Below are 23368 nucleotides of genomic sequence, written 5' to 3' on the forward strand. Positions count from 1 at the left end.
CACAATTCTACAGTATCTTGTCACAGAACAGTTTCCATACAGTGATGTATCTGCACAGGATAGTTTCTATGGTGCAACAATCAAAATTGATGAGGGTAATACGATACATGCCAAATTTCTTTAGCCTCCTGAGGCTAAAGAAACGTTGGTGAGCTTACGTGGTTGGATCAGGTCAGCCCCCACTCGGAGTACTGTGCTCAGTTCTGGTTGCCTCACTACAGGAAGGATGTGGAAACCATAGAAAGGGTGCAGAGGTGATTTACAAGGATGAAGGGTCTCAGCCCGAAATGTCGACTGTACCTCTTCCTAGAGATGCTGCTGCGTTCTCCAGCAACTTTGATGTGTGTGGCTTGAATTTCCAGCATCTGCAGATTTCCTCGTGTTTGCATGATTTACAAGGATGTTGCCTGGATTGGGGAGCATGCCTTATGAGAATAGGTTGAGTGATCTCGGCCCTTTCTCCTTGGAGTGATGGAGAATGAGAGGTGACCTGATAGAAGTGTATCAGATGATGAGAGGCATTGATCGTGTGGATAGTCGGAGGCTTTTTCCCAGGGCTGAAATGGCTAACACAAGAGAGCACAGTTTTAAGGTGTTTGGAAGTAGGCACAGAGGAGGTGTCACGGGTAAGTTTTTTATGCAGAGAGTGGTGAGTGTGTGGAATGGGCTGCCAGCGACGGTGGTGGAGGCGGATATGATAGGGTCTTTTAAGAGACTCCTGGATAGGTACATGGAGCTTTGAAAAATAGATGGCTATGGGTAACTAGGTAATTTCTAAGGCACAGCACAGCTTAGTGGGTAGATTGTGCTGTAGGTTTTCTATGTTACTAATTTTTTTTTATATTTTCAATTTATAATTTTATAAACTGGATTGTCCATGTTTAAGATTATGAAAATGCTGGAATAACTCATCAGGTGAGGCAGCATCTGTGGAAGGAGATAAACGTTGACCAAATATTCTAAACCCATATCTACTAATATCGGGGCTTTATATTTTAATTGGCCTTTATTGCAGCTAAAATTGGGCCATTAATAGAAAATTAATTTGCTTCTGTACATTAGTACGACTTCGAAGCATGTGGAGGCATTCTTAAGAATTAGATCCGGCACACAACATGTGGAGGAGGAAACGTACAAAGATCTGAAATGCTTTCTTTTGAAGGTATATTGGGCTGTGAAATCAAACCATCGAATTTCCTTTTAAGTTTTTCTAGTCTGTAACTGGACAAACGCGTGCCAAGTATACCGTTTCCTCTTCGCTTGTTTTCCCTGTGTGTGTCTTGCGCATGCCCAGTAGGAGGAGATTCCCAGATATCTGTTTTAATGTAGACAGAGGTATTTTCAAAAACTCCCTAGTGTGGAGGCCTGTCGTTTTTACGCCAAACCGGCGTTTTCAAAATCCGGTCCAGTGTGGACGAAGCCCTAGAGAGCCGCACTGATGTTTCAGTAACCTAAGAAGGAAAGAAGCCGTTTCGATCAATGGCAAAGTTAAAATGTAGAAGGTGCGCCGGAAAAAGCAGCTGAAGTTTAAAACTAAAGTAAAGGGGGGCGGGGGGGGTTGTATCGGGCTGTGGTTACTGCAAATTCGAGCATTTTGTATGGCGCAGGCTTTCACGACTGCCTTTCCACAGGACCAGCACGGAGTACCTTTACGCCAACACGAGGAATTCTGCAGATGCTGGAAATTGAAGCAACACACATAAAAGTTGCTGGTGAACGCAGCAGACCAGGTAGCATCTCTAGGAAGAGGTACAGTCGACGTTTCGGGCCGAGACCCTTCGTCAGGACTAACTGAAAGAACAGCTAGTAAGAGATTTGAAAGTGGGAGCGGGAGGGGGAGATCCAAAATGATAGGAGAAGACAAGAGGGGGAGGGATGGAGCCAAGAGCTGGACAGGTGATTGGCAAGGGGGATATGAGAGGATCATGGGACAGGAGGCCCAGGGAGAAGGAAAGGAGGGGGGGAACCCCAGAGGGTGGGCAAGGGAGGGACAGAGGGAGAAAAAGGAGAGAGAGAGAGAAAGAAAGAATGTGTGTATATAAATAAATAACAGATGGGGTACGAGGGGGAGGTGAGGCATTAATGGAAGTTAGAGAAGTCAATGTTCATGCCATCAGCTTGGAGGCTACCCAGACGGAATATAAGGTGTTGTTCCTCCAACCTGAATGTGGCTTCAACTTTACAGTAGAGGAGTCCGTGGATAGACATACCAAAATGGGAATGGGATGTGGAATTAAAATGTGTGGCCACTGGGAGATCCTGCTTTCTCTGGCGGACAGAGCGTAGGTGTTCAGCAAAACGATCTCCCAGTCTGCGTCGGGTCTCGCCAATATATAGCAGGCCACATCGGGAACACCGGACGCAGTATATCACCCCAGCCGACTCACAGGTGAAGTGTTGCCTCACCTGGAAGGACTGTCTGGGGCCCTGAATGGTGGTAAGGGAGGAAGTGTAAGGGCATGTGTAGCACTTGTTCCGCTTACACTTCACCGCACCTTGTTCCCATTCCAACCTTACTCCTTCCGAATGCTCTGTTCTCCACCCCCTCCGCACTAATCCTAACCTTACTATTAAACCCGCCGATAAGGAGGGTGCTGTTGTAGTCTGGTGGACTGACCTCTACCTTGCCGGGGCACAGCGACAACTCGCGGATACCTCCTCTTATTCACCCCTCAATCGTGACCCCACTAAGGAGCACCAGACCATTGTCTCCCACACCATCACCGACTTTATCCGCTCAGGGGATCTCCCATCCACTGCTACCAACCTTATAGTTCCCACACCTCGCACTTCCCGTTTCTACCTCCTATCCAAGATCCACAAACCTGTCTGTCCTGGCAGACCTATTGTCTCAGCTTGCTCTTGCCCCACCAAACTCGTTTCTGCATACCTCGACACGGTTTTATCCCCCCTTGTTCAATCCCTTCCTACCTATGTTCGTGACGCTTCTCACGGTCTTAAACTTTTCGATGATTTAAGTTCCCTGGCCCCCACCGCTTTATTTTCACCATGGATGTCCAGTCCCTATACACTTCCAGCCCCCATCAGGAAGGTCTCAAAGCTCTCCAAGCTCTCCGCTACTTTTTGGATTCCAGACCTAATCAGTTCTCCTTTACCACCACTCTGCTCCGTCTAGTGGAATTAGTCCTTACTCTTAATAATTTTTCCTTTGGCTCCTCCCACTTCCTCCAAACTAAAGGTGTAGCTATAGGCACCTGTATGGGTCCTAGCTATGCCTGCCTTTTTGTTGGCTTTGTGGACCAATCTATGTTCCAAACCTATTCTGGTATCTGTCCCCCACTTTTCCTTCGCTACATCGACGACTGCATTGGCGCTGCTTCCTGCACACATGCTGAGCTCGTTGACTTCATTAACTTTGCCTTAAACTTTCACCCTGCCCTCAAGTTTACCTGCTCCATTTCCGACACCTCCCTCCCCTTTTTTGACCTTTCTGTCTCTATCTCTGTAGACAGCTTACCTACTGGTGTCTACTATAAGCCTACTGACTCTCACAACTATCTAGACTATTCCTCTTCTCACACTGTCTCTTGCAAAAATGCCATCCCCTTCTAGCAATTCCTCTGTCTCCGCCGCATCTGCTCTCAGGATGAGGCTTTTCATTCCAGGACGAGGGAGATGTCCTCCTTTTTTAAAGAAAGGGGCTTCCCTTCCTCCACCAACAACACTGCTCTCAAACGCATCTCCCCCATTTCACGCACATCTGCTCTCACTCCATCCTCCCGTCACCCCACTAAGAATAGGGTTCCCCTGGTCCTCACCTACCACCCGACCAGCCTCCAGGTCCAACATATTATTCCCCGAAACTTCCGCCACCTCCAACAGGATCCCACCACTAAGCACATCTTTCCCTCCCCCCCTCTCTCTGCTTTCCCCAGGGATCGCTCCCTACGCGACTCCCTTGTCCATTCGTCCCCCCCCCTCCCTCCCCACTGATCTCCTTCCTGGCACTTCTCCGTGTAAGCGGAACAAGTGCTACACATGCCCTTACACTTCCTCCCTTACCGCCATTCAGCGCCCCAGACAGTCCTTCCAGGTGAGGCGACACTTCACCTGTGAGTCGGCTGGGGTGATATACTGCGTCCGGTACTCCCGATGTGGCCTTTTATATATTGGCGAGACCGGACGCAGACTGGGAGACCGCTTTGCTGAACACCTACGCTCTGTCCGCCAGAGAAAGCAGGATCTCCCAGTGGCCACACATTTTAATTCCACATCCCATTCTGACATGTCTATCCACGGCCTCCTCTATTGTAAAGACGAAGCCACACTCAGGTTGGAGGAACAACACCTTATATTCCGTCTGGGTAGTCTCCAACCTGATGGCATGAACATCGACTTCGCTAACTTCCGCTAATGCCCCACCTCCCCCTCGTACCCCATCCGATATTTATTTATATACACACATTCTTTTTCTCTCTCTCTCTCTCTCTCTCCTTCTTCTCCCCCTGTCCCTCTGACTATACCCCTTGCCCATCCTTTCGGTTTTTAATCCCCTCTCCCCCTTGTCTTTCTCCCTGGGCCTCCTGTCCCATGATCCTCTCATATCCCCTTTGCCTATCACCTGTCCATCCCTTCCCCTCCTGTCTTCTCCTATCATTTTGGATTTCCCCCTCCCCCTCCAACTTTCAAATCTCTTACTAGCTCTTCTTTCAGTTAGTCCTGCCGAAGGGTGTCGACCCGAAACGTCGACTGTACCTCTTCCTAGAGATGCTGCCTGGCCTGCTGCGTTCACCAGCAACTTTGATGTGTGTTGCTTGAATTTCCAGCATCTGCAGAATTCCCGGTGTTCACCCTTTACCTTCTAGCTAGCTTTCTCCTCCACCTCTCCACACCCCCTCATCACCACATCTTTTTATTCTAATATCTTCCCCTTCCTTTCCAGTCCTGAAGAACTGTCGGCTGTATGTTGCTTTGAATTTCCAGCATCTGCAGAATTGATGAAGGGTCTCGGCCCGAAACGTCGACTGTATTAAGGCAATAGAACAGGAGAACGGTATTTGGATCGTGGGTGCGTGAATCCCTTTAAATAGTTGATTCCGAGCTGATAAAATGTAACTAACTATGCGTGGGAGTCACGACCTACATAACGCATTGCAAATCCGTGGAGGAGGGTGGGGGTGTGTTCTCCGTTTGCCGCGCTGTCCAGCGGTATTCACTGGCCACCTTTCGCTGGGTTTGAGATTCAAATCTTTGCAGCAGCCTTGGCCATTTGCTGGTTTTGAAAGCGGGTGTTCCAGACATGCGCATTTGCGAAAAAAATTGTGTCGGGTATGTTTTATTCAGATTCCTTGGCGCCTGCGGAGGAGTTCCCGAGGGCGCCGCGCTTTCTTCTGTAGTGTAGATTCTACATGGTGAGTGTGCGGTGTTCATTTCTCTTTAATCTGGGTTTCGACTAGCTCTGATCCATTGCTCATTTTTACACCCGGTCAATCTTTGCAATTTGTAGGCATCGTTTCTCGAATTCCGAGCGTACCATTTGTCGGTAAACGCGTTGGCAAACATTTAGGTGAGGTGAACTCGAGACAATGTCCACTCCAAAAGCATGTTGGAAATAAATCGCAAAACTTTTTACATTCATTCGGGTATAGAAAATACTGAAAAATATACTATCTTACAATCTAAAGGCGAGAGAGATGTTTACGTTCAAGAAAACCCCAACTTTGCATTTTGTAAACTACTACGATCGCAAGTTTTTCCTCATGGACAAAATAAAGGCTACTGGTAAAACCCTTCAACGTACACAAAATGCTGGAGGATCTCAAAAGGGCAGGCAACATCTATGGAAAAGAGTACAGTCGATGTTTCGAGCCGAAACCCTTCGGCACTTTGTGTGTGTTGCTCGGATTTCCAGCATCTGCAGATTTTCTCCTGTTTGTGATTAAACCTTGCATCATTGTCCATTGTTTTCAAAGGTGTTAAGAGCAACAGAATCAGGTTTATGGTCACCGGCAAGTGACGTGAAATTTGTTAACTTTTAATTAAATCTTTAAAGAAGAAGATCTGCACTAGAAGTAAATCTGCACTTACATTGCTACAGTTTTGAAAAGACAGTTAACGTTCCAGGCCCAAGACGTTCGTTAAGATTCTTCCATTATTTTCTGTCTTTTCAGATTTCTACCATCTGTAGCCTTTTCCGGTACGTTTTGATTTCTTGTTTATTCCTGAAATGCTCAGACATATAGTTTGATATAATGAGGGGAATTACCAAATAATCGTTGAATACGGTTGTGAATCAGTTTAGTGGTGAAATGACACGAGGAGAGTCTTACGTGATGTCCAGCCCTGAAGAGTGTAGTGATGCTACCTGTAACATCGGGCCAGAGCCAATGCAAAGTGGGTGCAGGCTAACCAGATAGTTTCATTCCAAAAAATTGTGCATGGGGTGGCAGGGTAGTGGTAAGCCTAATGCTATTGTAGCACCAGTGGCCGGGGTTAAGTCCCTGCAGCTGCTGGGATGGAGTTTGTACCTTCTCCCTGTGGCTGCTGGGATGGAGTTTGTACCTTCTCCCCGCGGCTGCTGGGATTTCCTGCGGGTGTTCTGGTTTCCTCCCACATTTCAAAGATGTATGGGTTAATTGGTCACATGGATACAATTGGGTGACACAGGCTCGTTGGTCTGGAAGAGTCTTAAATAAAATATATAAATGATCCAATGACATTTTTGAAATACATAATTATGAATAAGGGATGAAATCTTGACTGAGTTACAATTGACCAGGGTTATTGGATGTAAAACCATTGGTATTTATATTTTTCTTTTATAAAAATATATTTTCCCTGAGAAAACTGTTCAACTTTCCTATCTCCTTCTAACTCAGGTACAGTGTGCATTCTGCTTTGATGTGGCAACACTTAAGTTGAAGGGCTTTTGAATGCCTCTGATGTTTACATGCAGATCCTATCTGTTTGCATATTATATCGGTAGTGCAGTCATGGTCAGGTGGACAACAAATAGCTTCTTAAGAGAAAGGAATAATTATTATCTGTATGTGAACTTGCAATTAATCTCCATTTTTCAGCTTCAGTTCTGAAACTTATGAAACCAAATCAAATCCCACTTGATAAAACTAAAAATTATGTACTGATCGTCTTTTCTGGACACATTTTCTGACTGTAATGACATTTCGTGAGTCATAGTAGACTTCGGAGTTTTTTCATTTTTTTTCTGTATTTGTAAAAGTAATCTTGCGTATCAGAAAAATAATGACTTGGAAAATGCTTGAGCTATTGCTTGAAGTAGCATATTGTTTTTCAACAGCAGCAGTCAAAGTCATATTAAGTATCAGTAAGAGACGGTGGATTGGAATAAATTTTGGGGTTAGATTGATCTCATATCACTTTTTCAAACCTAACGTGATTGTAGGTTTCTTCAGTAAAACTGGAGGTGCCTCTGAATTAGGAAGAACAAGTTTGGCAAGTCCAATGATTTTACATAAGCTGTATAGAAAAAAAGTGTCAAGTATAATTTGCCTATGATGGTGTTTACGATTCACACGGACTGAATGCTCAAAGATAGAAGTTAGATAATGACAGTTTTGGCCACTCATGTTTTGCCAGTTTTTGTCTAAAAGCCTAGCCAGACTCAGAGTTGTGTGAGAGATTAATACTTCGGGTATTAAATAAGTTCACTTTTGGAAAATTGTAATACAAGACTGCAGATGTTAGAATCCTGAGGAAAAATCAGCTGGTCAGTGAGTGTCTGTGAAGGGAAATAGACAGTTGAAGTTTCAGGTTAAGACTCTTCAACTGGATTGGCAGTCCAGATAAAGGTTCTCAACCTGAAATATTTACTGTCCATTAATTGGCTTGGATGCTGTCAGACCCATTGAGTTCATCCAGCCATTTCTTTGTTTGTTCCATCTTGAAAAAGTTTATTTCTAACTTGCACTGCACATACAAGTTATCCTCTGTCCATCCTATAAAATTGTAGAAATATTGCAGTTTCCCAACAGTTGCAACAGATTTTTGCAAAAGGCATGTGAATTGTTGTTAAATTTGGGTATAAGCTCTTTGTGTTAAAATGGCTAATATTATAAAATAGATCCTTTCCACTTTTGATATTGCATTCTTCTCAAAAAGCTATCTGATTTTGTAAGTAGCCAGGGGTTTATGTCAAACTACTTGCAGGCCACTGTTGGATTTCTAGCCCACTTTTGTCCACTAAACAATGCAATGTATTATTACTTCATAGGTTAATTTTGTTTATACTAAAACAGGAAAACCTTGTATTTCTGCTAACTTTTAATACAGTTGTGCCCATTGAAACCATGAAAATCAAAACGCCTTCACAAGTGACGTTTCTAAGATGTACCTCTCCATATGTACATACCAACTGCAATCTGGACCCATGGGATAATTTCTTTAGTGTTTCAGTATAGGCTGAAAAATAGCTGTTGTGCAAATTGTTGTCAAATTTATTAGCTTATTTAACATCATGATTTACTTATAAATTATAAAGCACCTTCCATGTCCCTTTCACTGTCATAAAGTACTTTACAGCTAATGATGCACTTTTTAAAGAGTAGTAACCTGTAATGTTAAAACATAGCAGCCTATCTGTCTGTAAGCAAGCTCCAACAAATGTAACAAACCAGATGATCTATTCATATTTAATATTGTTGAGTGATGTACAGATGTGGTCGAAAGAACACATCCGAAACACAGCAACTCTTACCGTTCAGCCTTCTCTCAGTAACACTTTGTCTGGTCTTGTACATTGAAGTGCTCAGATTGCAGTAGTGGACTTGTACCCTTGAGCTTGGTGACACCCATCTCAGTCTTATTCCAATCTATAAACTGCTGCAGTTCTTCTGTAAGTGACTAAAACAACAGTATCAAATGTACAATGGGTGACATCAGTAAATTCAGTTTACAGTGGCATGCGAAAGTTTGGGCACCCCAGTCACAATTTCTGTTACTGTGAATAACTAAGCGAGTAAAAGGTGACCTGATTTCCAAAAGGCATAAAGTTAAAGATGACACATTTTAAAAATATTTTAAGCAAGATTACGTTTTTATTTCCATCTTTTACAGTTTCAAAATAACAAAAAAGGAAAAGGGCCCGAAGCAAAAGTTTGGGCAGCCTGCATAGTCAGTAACACCCCCTTTGGCAAGTATCACAGCTTGTAAATGCTTTCTGTAGCCAGTTAAGAGTCTTTCAATTCTTGTTTTGCCTATTCTTCCTTGCAAAATGCTTCTAATTCTGTGAGATTCTTGGGCCGTCTTGCATGCACTGCTCTTTTGAGGTCTATCCACAGATTTTCGATGATGTTTAGGTTGGGGGACTGTGAGGGCCATGGCAAAATTTTCAGCTTGCGCCTCTTGAGGTAGTCCATTGTGGATTCTGAGGTGTGTTTAGGATCATTATCCTGTTGTAGAAGCCATGCTCTTTTCATCTTCAGCTTTTTTTTTAAACAGACGGTGTGATGTTTGCTTCCAGAATTTGCTGGTATTTAATTGAATTAATTCTTTCCTCTACAGTGAAATGTTCCCCCGTGCCACTGGCTGCAACACAAGCCCAAAGCATGATCGATCCACCCCCATGCTTAACAGTTGGAGAGGTGTTCTTTTCATAAAATTCTGCACCCTTTTTTCTCCAAACATACCTTTGCTCATTGCGGCCAAAACGTTCTATTTTAACTTCATCGGTCCACAGGACTTGTTTCCAGAATGCATCAGGCTTGTTTAGATGTTCCTCTGCAAACTTGTGATGCTGAATTTTGGGGTGAGGACACAAGAAAGGTTTTCTTCTGATGACTCTTCCAGGAAGGTCATATTTGTGAAGGTGTCGCTGCACAGTAGAACAGTGCACCACCACTCCAGAGTCTGCTAAATCTTCCTGAAGGTCTTTTGCAGTCAAACGGGGGTTTTGATTTGCCTTTCTAGCAATCCTATGAGCAGTTCTCTCAGAAAGTTTTCTTGGTCTTCCAGACCTCAATTTGACTTCCACTGTTCCTGTTAACTGCCATTTCTTAATTACATTACGAACTGAGGAAACGGCTACCTGAAAACGTTTTGCTATCTTCTTACAGCATTCTCCTGCTTTGTGGGCATCATTTATTTTAATTTTCAGAGTGCTAGGCAGCTGCTTAGAGGAGCCCATGGCTGTTGATTGTTGGGACAAAGTTTGAGGAGTCAGGGTATTTATAAAACTTTGAAGTTTGCATCACCTGGCTTTTGCTAACTATGACTGTGAACAAGCCATAGCCCTAACAAGCTAATTAAAGTCTGAGACCTTTGTAAAAGTTACCTGAGAGCTCAAGTCTCTTGGGGTGCCCAAACTTTTGCATGGTGCTCCTTTCCTTTTTTTCCCAATCTAAAATTGTACAAAACAAAAATAATACACTAATCTTGCTTAAAATGTTGAAAAAATGTTTCATCTTTAACTTTATGCCTTTTGGAGATCAGTTCATCTTCTACTCACTTAACTATTCACAGTAACAGAAATTTTGACCGGGGGTGCCCAAACTTTTGCATACCACTGTATATTTCAGTGGTTCAGGAAGGAGCTAACATGAGGAGGCAGGTATAGAATATGTCTTGATCCCATGAACAAGGAAGATTGATTATGGGGTGAGAAGTTTTAATAGGTTCAAAGGACTTTAATCAATTAGTCTGTTATTAAAAATACCAAGTTTAAGTGATTAAAACTTAATGCAGTTTTGTCTTACATTGATCAAGGTGCATCAAAGTGATTGATGCAGCAAAAAATGTAGAATTATCTAAATTGGTATTTTTTAAGACTGAAAATCTGAAGATGAAAGAGAAACAGCTGTATATTGTTTAACAAGTAGGTAATGGACAGTTATTTACAGACATTTTGTTTAATTAAGCTGTATACATTTGTGGTAAACATAGAAATCTACAGCACATTACAGGTCATTCAGCCCACAATGTTGTGCTGACCATGTAACCTACTCTAGAAACTCCCTAGAATTTCCCTAGCACACAGCCCTCTATTTTTCTAAGCTCCATGTACCTATCTAAGAGACTCTTAAAAGACCCTATTGTATCTGTTTTCACCACCGCCACCGGCTGTGCATTCCACGTACTCACCACTCTGTGTGTGAAAAACTTGCCCCTGACATCCCCTCGATACCTATTTCCAAGCACCTTAAAACTATGGCCCCTCGTGCTAGCCATTTCAGCCCTGGAAAAAAGCCTTACTGACCCACTCTTCTACTTTTTCATCCGGGTCATTTATAAAGATCCACGCAATCAATATCCCTCATCATCTTATATACCTCTGTCGGGTCACCTCTCATCCTCCATCGCTCCAAGGAGAAAAGGCCAAGTTCACTGAACCTATTCTCATAAGGTATGCCCTCCAATCCAGGCAGCATCCTTGTAAATCTGCTCTGTACTCTCTATAGTATCCACATCCTTCCTGTAGTGAGGTGACCAGAACTGAACACAGTGCTCCAAGTGGGGTCTGACCAGGGTTTTATGTAGCTGTAACATTACCTCACGACTCTTGATCTCAATCCCACAGCTGATGAATGCCAACACACCATGCGCCTTCTTACCAACACTGTCAACCTGTGCAGCAGCTTTGACTGTCCTGTTGACACAGACCCCAAGATCTCTCACACTGATCCTGCACACTGCCAAGAGTCTTACCATTTATGTCATATTCTGTCTTCAAATTTGACCTACTGAAATGAACCACTTCACACTGATCTGTGTTGAACTCCATCTGCCACTTCTCAGCCCAGTTCTGCATCCTATTGGTGTCCAGCTGTAACCTCTAACAACCCTTCAGACTATCCACAACACCCCCAACCTTTGTGTCATCAGCAAACTTACTAACCCACTCTTCTACTTCTTCATCCAGGTCATATATAAAAATCATAAGGAGGAGGGGTCCCATAACAGATCCCTGTGGAACACCATTGGTCACCAACCTCCATGCAGAATACAAACCATCTACAACCACCCTTTGCCTTCTGTGGGTAAGCCAATTCTGGATCCACTAAGCAAGGGCTCCTTGGATCTCATGCCTCCTTACTTTCTGAAGGAGCCTTGCATGGGGTACCTTATCAAATGCCTCACTGAAATCATAAACAGTACATCCACTGCTCTACATTCATCATTGTGTTTTATTACATCCTCAAAGAATTCTATCAAGCTTGTAAGGCACAACCTGTCTTTGACAAAGCCATGCTGACTATCCCTAATCAGATTATGTCTCTCCAAATGCTCATAAATCCTCTCAGGATCTTCTCTAACAACTTGCCTACCACTGAAGTCAGACTCACTGGTTTATACTTTTCTGGGTTATCTCTACTCCCTTTCTTGAATAAGGGAACAACATTTGCAACCCTTCAATCCTCCGGTACTTCTCCTGTCCCTATTGGTGATGCAAAGATCATCGTAAGGGGCTCAGTAATCTGCTCCCTCACTTCCCACAGTAACCTGGAGTACATCTCATCCAGTCCCAATGACTTATCTAACTTAATGCTTTTCAAAAGCTCCAGCGCATCCTCTTTCTTAATGTCTATGTGCTCAAGCATTTCAGTCTGTTGTAAGTCATTAGGAGTTGCCTGTCTAGGAGTTAAAACAAACTCTATATAGCCAAGCTGGATCTTCTTTGAATCAGACATATCAAGAAGGGATATGAGGCTGGGGCAGTGGACCTTATCAGGAAGGTTAGGGTAGTGGATCTTGTCTACATGGACCTTAGCAAGACCTTTGACAAGGTCCCTCATGCCAGCCTAGTCTGGAATTTTAGATCACACGAGACCTGGGCAAATTGCTGACTGGTTTCATAATAGTTTCAGTAGGAAGCAGAGAGTGATGATAAAGGATTCTTTTTTCAGATTGAAGGCCAGTGTCTAGTGGTGTGCATCAGGGGTCAGTGCTGGGACCTTTGTTGTTTGTAATTTATATAAATGATAAAATTGTGATTATAAAAGGAATGGTTAGAAATTTATGGATGATACTAAAATAGTGTTGTTGATTGTGTGGAATGTTTTGAAAAATATCAGGGGGTCTTGATCACTAGGTATTGGGCTGAGGATTGGCTAATGGATTTCAAAATGGGTATGTGTGAGGTAATGTAATTTTGGAGATACAGCCCACTAGTATTGTACAGTGAATGGCATGGATAGGAGTGTGTTATGGAACAGAGGAACCTCAGAGTGCAAGCCATAGTTCACAAAGTGGTGTTACAGGTAGAAGGCCTTTGGCATGATGGTATTCATCAGTCAGGGCACTGGCTATAAGAGTTGGGATATCTTGTTGCTGTTTAACAAGATGTTGATAAGGTCGCACTTGGACTATTGTTTACAATTTCGGTCATCCTCTTATAGGAAAGGTGTTATTAAACTAGAAAGAAGCCAGAAAAGATTTGCCAGGACATTGCTTGGACTTGGGGGCCCAGAGCTACAAGAAGAGATTGCATCCACTAGGACTTAATTCCCAGGAATGTAGGAGATTGAGGGGTGATCTGAAAGATCATGATAGGATTATAACTAGAGATAACAGGGGCTTTGGAATGCATGCCATCCAAGTGATGAAGAGAGAAGACACAAATGGAGGGAGTTGGTAGACTGCTGGACAGAGCGGACTTGGATTAAGGGTCTGAGGGTCAGTAACGCTCAGAGGAGGTCGACAGGGAACGAAAGGACGGAACCATGAGCTCCAATATAGCGCATTAGACTGTTTCATGAGAATGGGCCCTTTTTTGTTTCTTTACTAACCATATAGTGAAACTAATTATAAAGATCAATCATTTAATTACATATTGTGTACTGTTTGTTATTTCATGGCACTGATTTGTAACAGGAACACATCACACAGCATCCACCCAAACAAGCTTTCTTACATCTACGGACTCCAGAGCCTGCCGGCCCCGACGCTAGCAGGCATGAACTTTCAATTGCGGCTCCTGCCATTGATCTCGGCGGCTCCAACACCTCAGGACATATTCAAAACCCGGACTCCAGCAACGACCATGGACACCTTCACAGCGATTGCGCAACCACCAACTGCAACTCCAGCCTTGAACTCCAGGCCGGGTCTTTATGTGCTGCTGTTGTGACTCCCGTCTCCCCTTCCCCCACCACCACTCCGCAGCCCCGTCTTCCTCAGATCCCACCGTCAACTCCTGGGCCCTCAGAGGCTCCATCTTCCTCTCACCCCAACCCTCCCCTCTCCATTGACACACCCAGCCTCCCCCCTCCCCCCTCTGTTCCCAGCTCTCATCCGTGCCGGGTCTTTACCATCCCCTCCGACCTTCAACTGTCGGAGGCAGAATGCTCTGTTCTCAGTAAGGGCCTCACCTGTCCCCCTTCGCCCACACCTCAGCGAGTTCCGTGTTCGCCATGATGTGGAACTTTTCTTCCGCCGTCTCCGAACCTACTTCTTCGGCAAGGACTCTTCCACCCCCACCGATGACCCCTTCTCCCGTCTTCAACCCTCCTCTTCCTCATGGACACCCCGCTCTGGTCTTCTGCCTGCTCTGGATCTCTTTATTGCCAACTGCCGACGGGACATCAACCGTCTCGACTTCACCGCACCTTGTCCCCATTCTAACCTCACTCCTTCGGAACGCTCTGCTCTCCACTCCCTCCGCACTAATCCTAACCTTATTATTAAACCCGCTGATAAGGGGGGGTGCTGTTGTAGTCTGGCGTACTGACCTCTACCTTGCCGAGGCACAGCGACAACTCGCGGATACCTCCTCTTATTTACCCCTCGATCGTGACCCCACTAAGGAGCACCAGGCCATTGTCTCCCACACAATCACCGACTTTATCCGCTCAGGGGATCTCCCATCCACTGCTACCAACCTTATAGTTCCCACACCCCGCACTTCCCGTTTCTACCTCCTACCCAAGATCACAAACCTGCCTGTCCTGGCCAACCTATTGTCTCAGCTTGCTCCTGCCCCACCGAACTCGTTTCTGCATACCTCGACACTGTTTTATCACCCCTTGTTCAATCCCTTCCGACCGATGTTCGTGACACTTCTCATGCTCTTAAACTTTTCGATGATTTTAAGTTCCCTGGCCCCCACCGCTTTATTTTCACCATGGATGTCCAGTCCTTATATACTTCCATCCCCCATCAGGAAGGTCTCAAAGCTCTACGCTTCTTTTTGGATTCCAGACCTAATCAGTTCCCCTCTACCACCACTCTGCTCCGTCTAGCGGAATTAGTCCTTACTCTTAATAATTTTTCCTTTTGCTCCTCCCATTTCCTCCAAACTAAAGGTGTAGCTATGGGCACCCGTATGGGCCCTAGCTATGCCTGCCTTTTTGTTGGGTTTGTGGAACAATCTATGTTCTGTGCCTATTCTGGTATCTGTCCCCCACTTTTCCTTCGCTACATCGATGACTGCATTGGCGCTGCTTCCTGCACGCATGCAGAACTCGTTGACTTTATTAACTTTGCCTCCAACTTTCACCCTGCCCTCAAGTTTACCTGGTCCATTTCCGACACCTCCCTCCCCTTTCTAGATCTTTCTGTCTCTGTCTCTGGAGACAGCTTATCCACTGATGTCTACTATAAGCCTACTGACTCTCACAGCTATCTGGACTATTCCTCTTCTCACCCTGTCTCTTGCAAAAACGCCATCCCCTTCTCACAATTCCTCCATCTCCGCCGCATCTGCTCTCAGGATGAGGCTTTTCATTCTAGGACGAGGGAGATGTCTTCATTTTTTAAAGAAAGGGGCTTCCCTTCCTCCACTATCAACTCTGCTCTTAAACGCATCTCCCCCATTTCACGTACATCTGCTCTCACTCCATCCTCCCACCACCCCACTAGGAATAGGGTTCCCCTGGTCCTCACCTACCACCCCACCAGCCTCCGGGTCCAACATATTATTCTCTGTAACTTCCGCCACCTCCAACGGGATCCCACCACTAAGCACATCTTTCCCTCCCCCCCCGCTCTGCATTCCGCAGGGATCGCTCCCTACACAACTCCCTTGTCCATTCGTCCCCCCCATCCCTCCCCACTCATCTCCCTCCTGGCACTTATCCGTGTAAGCGGAACAAGTGCTACACATGCCCTTACACTTCCTCCCTTACCACCATTCAGGGCCCCAAACAGTCCTTCCAGGTGAGGCATCACTTCACCTGTGAGTCGACTGGGGTGATATACTGCGTCCGGTGCTCCCGATGTGGCCTTTTATATATTGGTAAGACCCGACGCAGACTGGGAGACCGCTTTGCTGAACATCTACGCTCTGTCCACCAGAGAAAGCAGGATCTCCCAGTGGCCACACATTTTAATTCCACATCCCATTCCCATTCTGACATGTCTATCCACGGCCTCCTCTACTGTAAAGATGAAGCCACACTCAGGTTGGAGGAACCTGAGGAACCAGGTCTGGGTAGCCTCCAACCTGATGGCATGAACATTGACTTCTCTAACTTCCGCTAAGGCCCCACCTCCCCCTCGTACCCCATCTGTTACTCATTTTTATGCACACATTCTTTCTCTCACTCTCCTTTTTCTCCCTCTGAATATACCTCTTGCCCATCCTCTGGGTCACCCCCCCCTTGTCTTTCTTCCCGGACCTCCTGTCCCATGATCCTCTCGTATCCCCTTTTGCCTATCACCTGTCCAGCTCTCGGCTCTATCCCTCCCCCTCCTGTCTTCTCCTATCATTTTGCATCTCCCCCTCCCCCTCCCCCTCCAGCTTTCAAATCCCTTACTCGCTCTTCCTTCAGTTAGTCCTGACGAAGGGTCTCGGCCTGAAACGTCGACTGCGCCTCTTCCTATAGATGCTGCTTGGCCTGCTGCGTTCACCAGCAACTTTGATGTATGTTGCTTGAATTTCCAGCATCTGCAGAATTCCTGTTGTAAGCTTTCTTAAATTTGGCCGGGTGAGGGCTGACTTCCTGTCGGTTCAGCTCGCGACTTAATCTAGAGTCTCTCAAAAGCAGAGGTGGAGGACTATGCCTCATGATCAACTCTTCTTGGTGCACAAATACACTAGTGCTGAAAAGGACAGCACTTAACTGCTAGATATTCCAGGTCTGGTGAGCAGAATTGGAACAGCACTGGTATATTTGTGCACCAAGAGTGCCCCTCTGATTGAGCACGCTAGCTCTGAGATCATCAACTTTATTCACCAGAGACTGCCAGCAAGATGGTCTGTATTGGAAGTTTAAAACAGACTTGTATCCCTAACGTGCAACCACCTTTTCTATGTGGGATCCAGCGAGGAGTCCATCCACAATCAGCATTGTTTCTGTCAGTTTTAAGCAGCTTCAAGCAGCTTCTTTAAACGTGTTAAGACATCTTTGTTGACTGTACTGACCTTGGAAGCAGTTGTGCTTTTTAGCTGTATCAGATTGAAATGAGAATATTTAATTGTATCTATTGAGAGTTCTGCCGCTACAGGAGTTGCCTCAAGATGTCCTGGAAGTCTGGGGAATGAGCTCAGAGCTGTGAGGTAATATTGCAGCTCTAAAAAAAAACCCTTTGGAATATTGTGGCCAGTTCTGGTTGCCTCATAAGGGGTGCAGAGATTTACTAGGAAGCTGCCTGGACTAGAGGGCATGTTTATGACGACACATTGAGTAAGCTGGGGCTTTTCTCTTTAGAGTGAAGGAAGATGAGAGGTGACTTCATAGAGGTGTAGAAGATTATAAGCTATAGATTGAGTGGACAACCAGAAACTTTTCCCTAGGGCAGAAATGGTTAACAGAGTGGGGGCAGGGCTAACTTTAAGGTGATCACATCCACAGACTGCAGGAAAAGGTGCAAGTTTCTTAATGTTGTAATCCAGTAAGTTTTCCCATTCTGTGTGGCTTGTGCTTGGAAGATTCTTAATTATGAAAGATGTAATTGTCACAATTTCTTTCTTAACAATCAATGCAATAATTTCCTAGGTAAGTTTTTAATTCCACGGCATTGTTGTGGGAAGGAAAAGAAAAAATAGGACTGGAATTTATAAAATACACATTACAACCTCATTTTTTAAGAATTGTATGAAATATATTATTTTTAAGCACAGAATTGCAAAGTAGTTCCTTGAGCCCACAGCCAGGCTAATATGGGTTCAGTAAGTACTTTGTTTAAACTCTAATTGTGCACAGGAACTTTACAATTGCTACAGCTGCATTCAACTTCACTCATTTTATTTGATTGGTTGCCAAACATTCAGATTTTCTTTTAGTCCTTAGCTTTGGTTCTGCATTCATTTTTTATGATGGAATTGTTATAGTAATTAAAATTTTTCCCCTTCCTGATTTATAAAATGTAATTTTATAATTTGTTTCAGCATTGAGGGCAACCAGAAGCAGTTATTTTTCACTAAATTTGTAGACTTATTCCTAAGTCAGCCTGAACTTCAAAATGTGGCCTTGCTAAGTTCTTATCAGTCTCATCCATAGAACCATAGAAACTACAGCACAGAAACAGGCCCTTTGGCCCTTTCTTGGCTGTGCCGAACCATTTTCTGCCTAGTCCCACTGACCTGCACACGGACCATATCCCTCCATACACCTCCCATCCATGTATCTGTCCAATTTATTCTTAAATGTTAAAAAAGAACCCGCATTTACCACCTCGCCTGGCAGCTCATTCCATACTCCCACCACTCTGTGTGAAGAAGCCCCCCCTAATGTTCCCTTTAAACTTGTTTTTTTTCTCCCCTTGCCTCAGTGGAAAAAGCCTGCTTGCGTTCACTCTATCTATACCCATCATAATTTTATATACCTCTATCAAATCTCCCCTCATTCTTCTACGCTCCAGGGAATAAAGTCCTAACCTATTCAACCTTTCTCTGTAACTGAGTTTCTCAAGTCCCGGCAACATCCTTGTAAACCTTCTCTGCACTCTTTCAACCTTATTTATATCCTTCCTGTAATTTGGTGACCAAAACTGAACACAATACTCCAGATTCGGCCTCACCAATGCCTTATACAACCTCATCATAACATTCTAGCTCTTATACTCAGTACTTCGATTAATAAAGGCCAATGTACCAAAAGCTCTCTTTACGACCCTATCTACCTGTGACGACACTTTTAGGGAATTTTGTATCTGTATTCCCAGATCCTTCTGTTCCACTGCACTCCTCAGTGCCTTACCGTTAACCCTGTATGTTCTACCTTGGTTTGTCCTTCCAACGTGCAATACCTCACACTTGTCAGTATTAAACTCCATCTGCCATTTTTCCAGATGGTCCAAGTCCCTCTGCAGGCTCTGAAACCTTCCTCACTGTCTACTACACCTCCAACCTTTGTATCATCAGCAAACTTGCTCATCCAATTTACCACATTATCATCCAGATCATTGATATAGATGACAAATAACAATGGACCCAGCACTGATCCCTGTGGCACACCACTAGTCACAGGCCTCCACTCAGAGAAGCAATTCTCTACCACCACTCTCTGGCTTCTTCCATTGAGCCAATGTCTAATCCAATTTACCACCTCTCCATGTATACCTAGCAACTGAATTTTCCTAACTAACCTCCCATGCGGGACCTTGTCAAAGGCCTTACTGAAGTCCATGTAGACAATATCCACTGCCTTCCCTTCATCCACTTTCCTGGTAACCCCTCGAAAAACTCCAACAGATTGGTCAAACATGACCTACCACGCACAAACCCATGTTGACTCTCCCTAATAAACCCCTGTCTATCCAAATGCTTGTAGATTCTGTCTCTTAGTACTCCCTCCAATAACTTACCTACTACTGACGTTAAACTCACCGGCCTATAATTTCCCGGATTACTTTTCGATCCTTTTTTAAACAACGGAAGGACATGAGCCACTCTCCAATCCTCCGGCACTTCACCTGTAGACAGCGACATTTTAAATATTTCTGCCAGGGCCCCGCAATTTCAACACTAGTCTCCTTCAAGGTCCGAGGGAACACCCTGTCAGGTCCCGGGGATTTATCCACTTTAATTTTCCTCAAGACAGCAAGCACCTTCTCCTTTTCAATCTGTACAGTTTCCATGGTCTCACTACTTGATTCCCTCAATTCCATAGATTTCATGCCAGCTTCCTTAGTACATACAGACGCAAAAAACCTATTTAAGATCTCCCCCATTTCCTTTGGTTCCGCACAAAGCCGACCACTCTGATCTTCAAGAGGACCAATTTTATCCCTTACAATCCTTTTGCTCTTAATATTCCTGTAAAAGCTCTTTGGATTATCCTTCACTTTATGAAGGCTTTATGATCACTGGAACCAAAGTGCTCCCCTACACAGACTTCCGTCACTTGCCCTAATTCGTTTCCTAACAGGAGATCCAATATTGCATCCCCTCTAGTTGGTCCCTCTATATACTGATTTAGAAAACTTTCCTGAACACATTTTACAAACTCTAAACCATCTAGACCCCTAACAGTATGGGAGTCCCAATCAATGTATGGAAAATTAAAATCCCCTACCACCACAACTTTATGTTTTCTGCAGTTGTCTGCTATCTCTCTGCAGATTTGCTCTTCCAAGTCTCGTTGACTATTGGGTGGTCTGTAATACAATCCCACTAATGTGGCCATACCTTTCCTGTTTCTCAGCTCCACCCATAAGGACTCAGTAGACAAGCCCTCTAATCTGTCCTGCCTGAGCACTGCTGTAATATTTTCCCTAACAAGCAATGCTACTCCCCCACCTTTCATTCCTCTACCTCGATAACATCTGAAACATCGGAACCCTGGAATATTAAACTGCCAGTCCTGCCCCTCCTGCAGCCAAGTTTCACTAATTGCTACAACATCATAATTCCACGTGTCAATCCACGCCCTCAACTCATCCGCCTTCCCTGCAATACTCCTGGCATTGAAATATATACACCTCAGAAGATTTTTACCACCACTCACAACCTTTCTATCCCTTTTCCTTAGTTCTGTCATCTTACAAATATCTTTCCTGTCACTCAATTATTGGTGGTAGAATTTCCGTTTTCAACAAACTTTCATTCACTTTTGTCCTCATTGACTGATTTGTTCATATTTTTCTGTGCTGGGAGCTGGGGAAGCTTAAGATTTTACTTTTATTAACTGCTGATAAGCTTTAATTCTTTAATTGCAGGTAAAATGGATAATTTTGAGGAGGACTTAACTTGTTCCATATGTTATTCTATTTTCGAAGATCCTCGTGTGTTGCCTTGTTCTCACACTTTTTGCAGATCTTGTTTGGAGAATATCATTCGGGAATCAAGAAATTTACCTCCTTGGCGTGCACAAATCCCACTGAAATGTCCAACTTGTAGAAGTACTGTGGATCTTCCTCCAGTGGGCACTGGCTCGTTACCCATAAACTTTTCACTGGTGGGAATTATAGATAAATATCAGAAAGAAGAACAGTCAAAGACACCTAACTGTCCTGAGCACAATCAGCCATTAAACATGTTCTGTCTATTAGACCGTCGATTGGTGTGCGGTTATTGTTTAACAGTGGGCCAGCATCAAAAGCATTCTGTTGATGATCTCCAGAATGCTTATATTAAAGAGAAGGAGAAAGCTAGCAAACTTGTTGACCAGCTAACTGATAAACACTGGGCAGAATTATCCATTTTCATTGAAAAATTGGAGCATCAGAAATTGCAAGCTGAACACATCATTCAAGGCGAACGAGAAATTGTCATTCAGTATTTCCAGAATCTTCAAAAAAATATAGAAGCCAAAAAGCTTGCTCTTCTGGCAATTTTACATGATGTTAATTTAAAAATTACTAATGAATATGGCCCAGTAATACAGAAAATGAAAGAGTTGAGGGAAGAACAGCACAACCTTATAACATTCAGCACATATGTAGAAGAAGAAGAGGACCCTTTGTTGTACCTTGAGAAAATTCAAATATTACGGCAGAAGACAAGTACATTAATGAAAACAGAGCTTCCAGTTGTTCACCCATTGAATATACATCCACAAGCAGAACAATTTCTTACTGAGAAATGGTCAAAGGTCACAGTTGGCCACATTACTGAAGCACCAATTCTGCAAGCAAAGCATTTATTGGAAACTCAATGGAATAAATGTATTGCCATGTATATTAAGCACACAAAAGTATTTGCTCAAAGATTTGTGATCACAGTTGTACTTTCATCCCTGATACTATTCATAACCCAAATCTCTCACATTTTCAAGGATTATTGTGTTGATGCCTTTAATGCTGCAGTTTTCAGTTTCCCACAGCTGAACACATTAAGTGATATCATACTAGAAATTTTTGCCAGAGTTTGTTTTTTGAAGGCTACCATACAACATTCTGTGCAACTACTCATTAATTTTTTTGCACATATAACAGACTTTCATTTTATTTAATAAATATTAGGTTTTCAGTTTACTATAATTTGTGAAGTGAATATACTTAAGTGCATTTTCATGAGGAAAACAGAATAAACTGATAGGTGAGTTTTAGCTTTTTTTAAAATAACTATAGCTAATAAGGTAGTGTGCAGAGTGAAGCTTTCTTTTAAAAAGAGGAAATAAATCTTACACTTTTTAGTATTTTATGTAAAAATAACCTGAACTGTGTTTTTTTACCCCTAACCATTTTATAGTTCATTGAAGTTAATGTAATGAGACATTATAAAGAGAAAAAACAAAACCATGGACGTTTCTCAGGATGAAACAGAATAAATAAATGAAAAGGGGTGGAAAAGGGATTTTCCCCCCTGCTCTATTATACTTTTACTACTCAGACTACTTTTAAAAGTTTATGATATTGCTACATTGGATAATTTACCAGTATTTGCAAGAGCCAATTTTTAAAATCAAAAATCTCAATTTAAAAATAATCAGTACTTTATCAGAAGTATTAACTTTGAGACATGGAATTTAAATCCTAATTATGACTGAAAATGAAGCATCGATTTGTGTGGGAATGAAACATTCCTGGGGAGTGGGGTATGGTGAAAAGCAGTGTGTGGAAGAATACTTGAAAGCAGATTACATATTTTGAAACTCTTTTGGGCTCATGACTATTTGGATGTCTATACAAGGTTTTCCCTCTGAACTATGAAAATACTGGTCTGGGTGGTTGGGGCAATAGAAAAGGAAATAACTAAAGGTGTAATGTAATTAAACTGGGATAGAGATGTAGCAATATCAGAGAGCATAGGTAACAATCAGAATTTTACATGACTAATGTGTACAAGTAATGACAATTCATAGAGATTTAAGATTTGTTGCTTACAATAATTATAAAACGTCAAACCCTTGTATGGAAGGTTATGCATATATTCTAGAACTGTATCATCTCTGGTACTGAGTGTTTGTAATTTTTTCTGTAATGATATTGAGAGACATTAGCAACTTAATATTTAAATAAGTAATTGTGTACATGAATAAACAGCAATAAAATGGAATTAAGAACAATCAATTCTCAAACCTTTATGCAAACAGGCCTGTTATATGAAACA

At 43.3% G+C, this 23368-nt stretch overlaps 1 protein-coding gene across 2 annotated transcripts; it reads left to right on the forward strand.

Annotated features, from left to right (window-relative positions):
* The first annotated feature begins 5313 nt into the window (after window positions 1-5313).
* Window positions 5314-23334, forward strand: trim59 (tripartite motif containing 59). Of its 2 annotated transcripts, XM_063044897.1 has the most exons (3): window positions 5343-5372; window positions 6132-6157; window positions 21034-23334. In XM_063044897.1, the coding sequence occupies exon 3, from the start codon at window positions 21039-21041 to the stop codon at window positions 22266-22268; it is 1230 nt and encodes a 409-aa protein (XP_062900967.1). In that variant the 5' UTR covers window positions 5343-5372; window positions 6132-6157; window positions 21034-21038; the 3' UTR covers window positions 22269-23334. The 2 variants fall into 2 exon arrangements, with proteins under 2 accessions (XP_062900968.1, XP_062900967.1); XM_063044898.1 differs by lacking the exon at window positions 6132-6157 and having other exon boundaries at window positions 5314-5372.
* Window positions 23335-23368: the final 34 nt, after the last annotated feature.

This window comes from Mobula hypostoma, chromosome 4, assembly GCF_963921235.1.
Source record: "Mobula hypostoma chromosome 4, sMobHyp1.1, whole genome shotgun sequence".
Lineage (NCBI taxonomy): Eukaryota > Metazoa > Chordata > Chondrichthyes > Myliobatiformes > Myliobatidae > Mobula > Mobula hypostoma.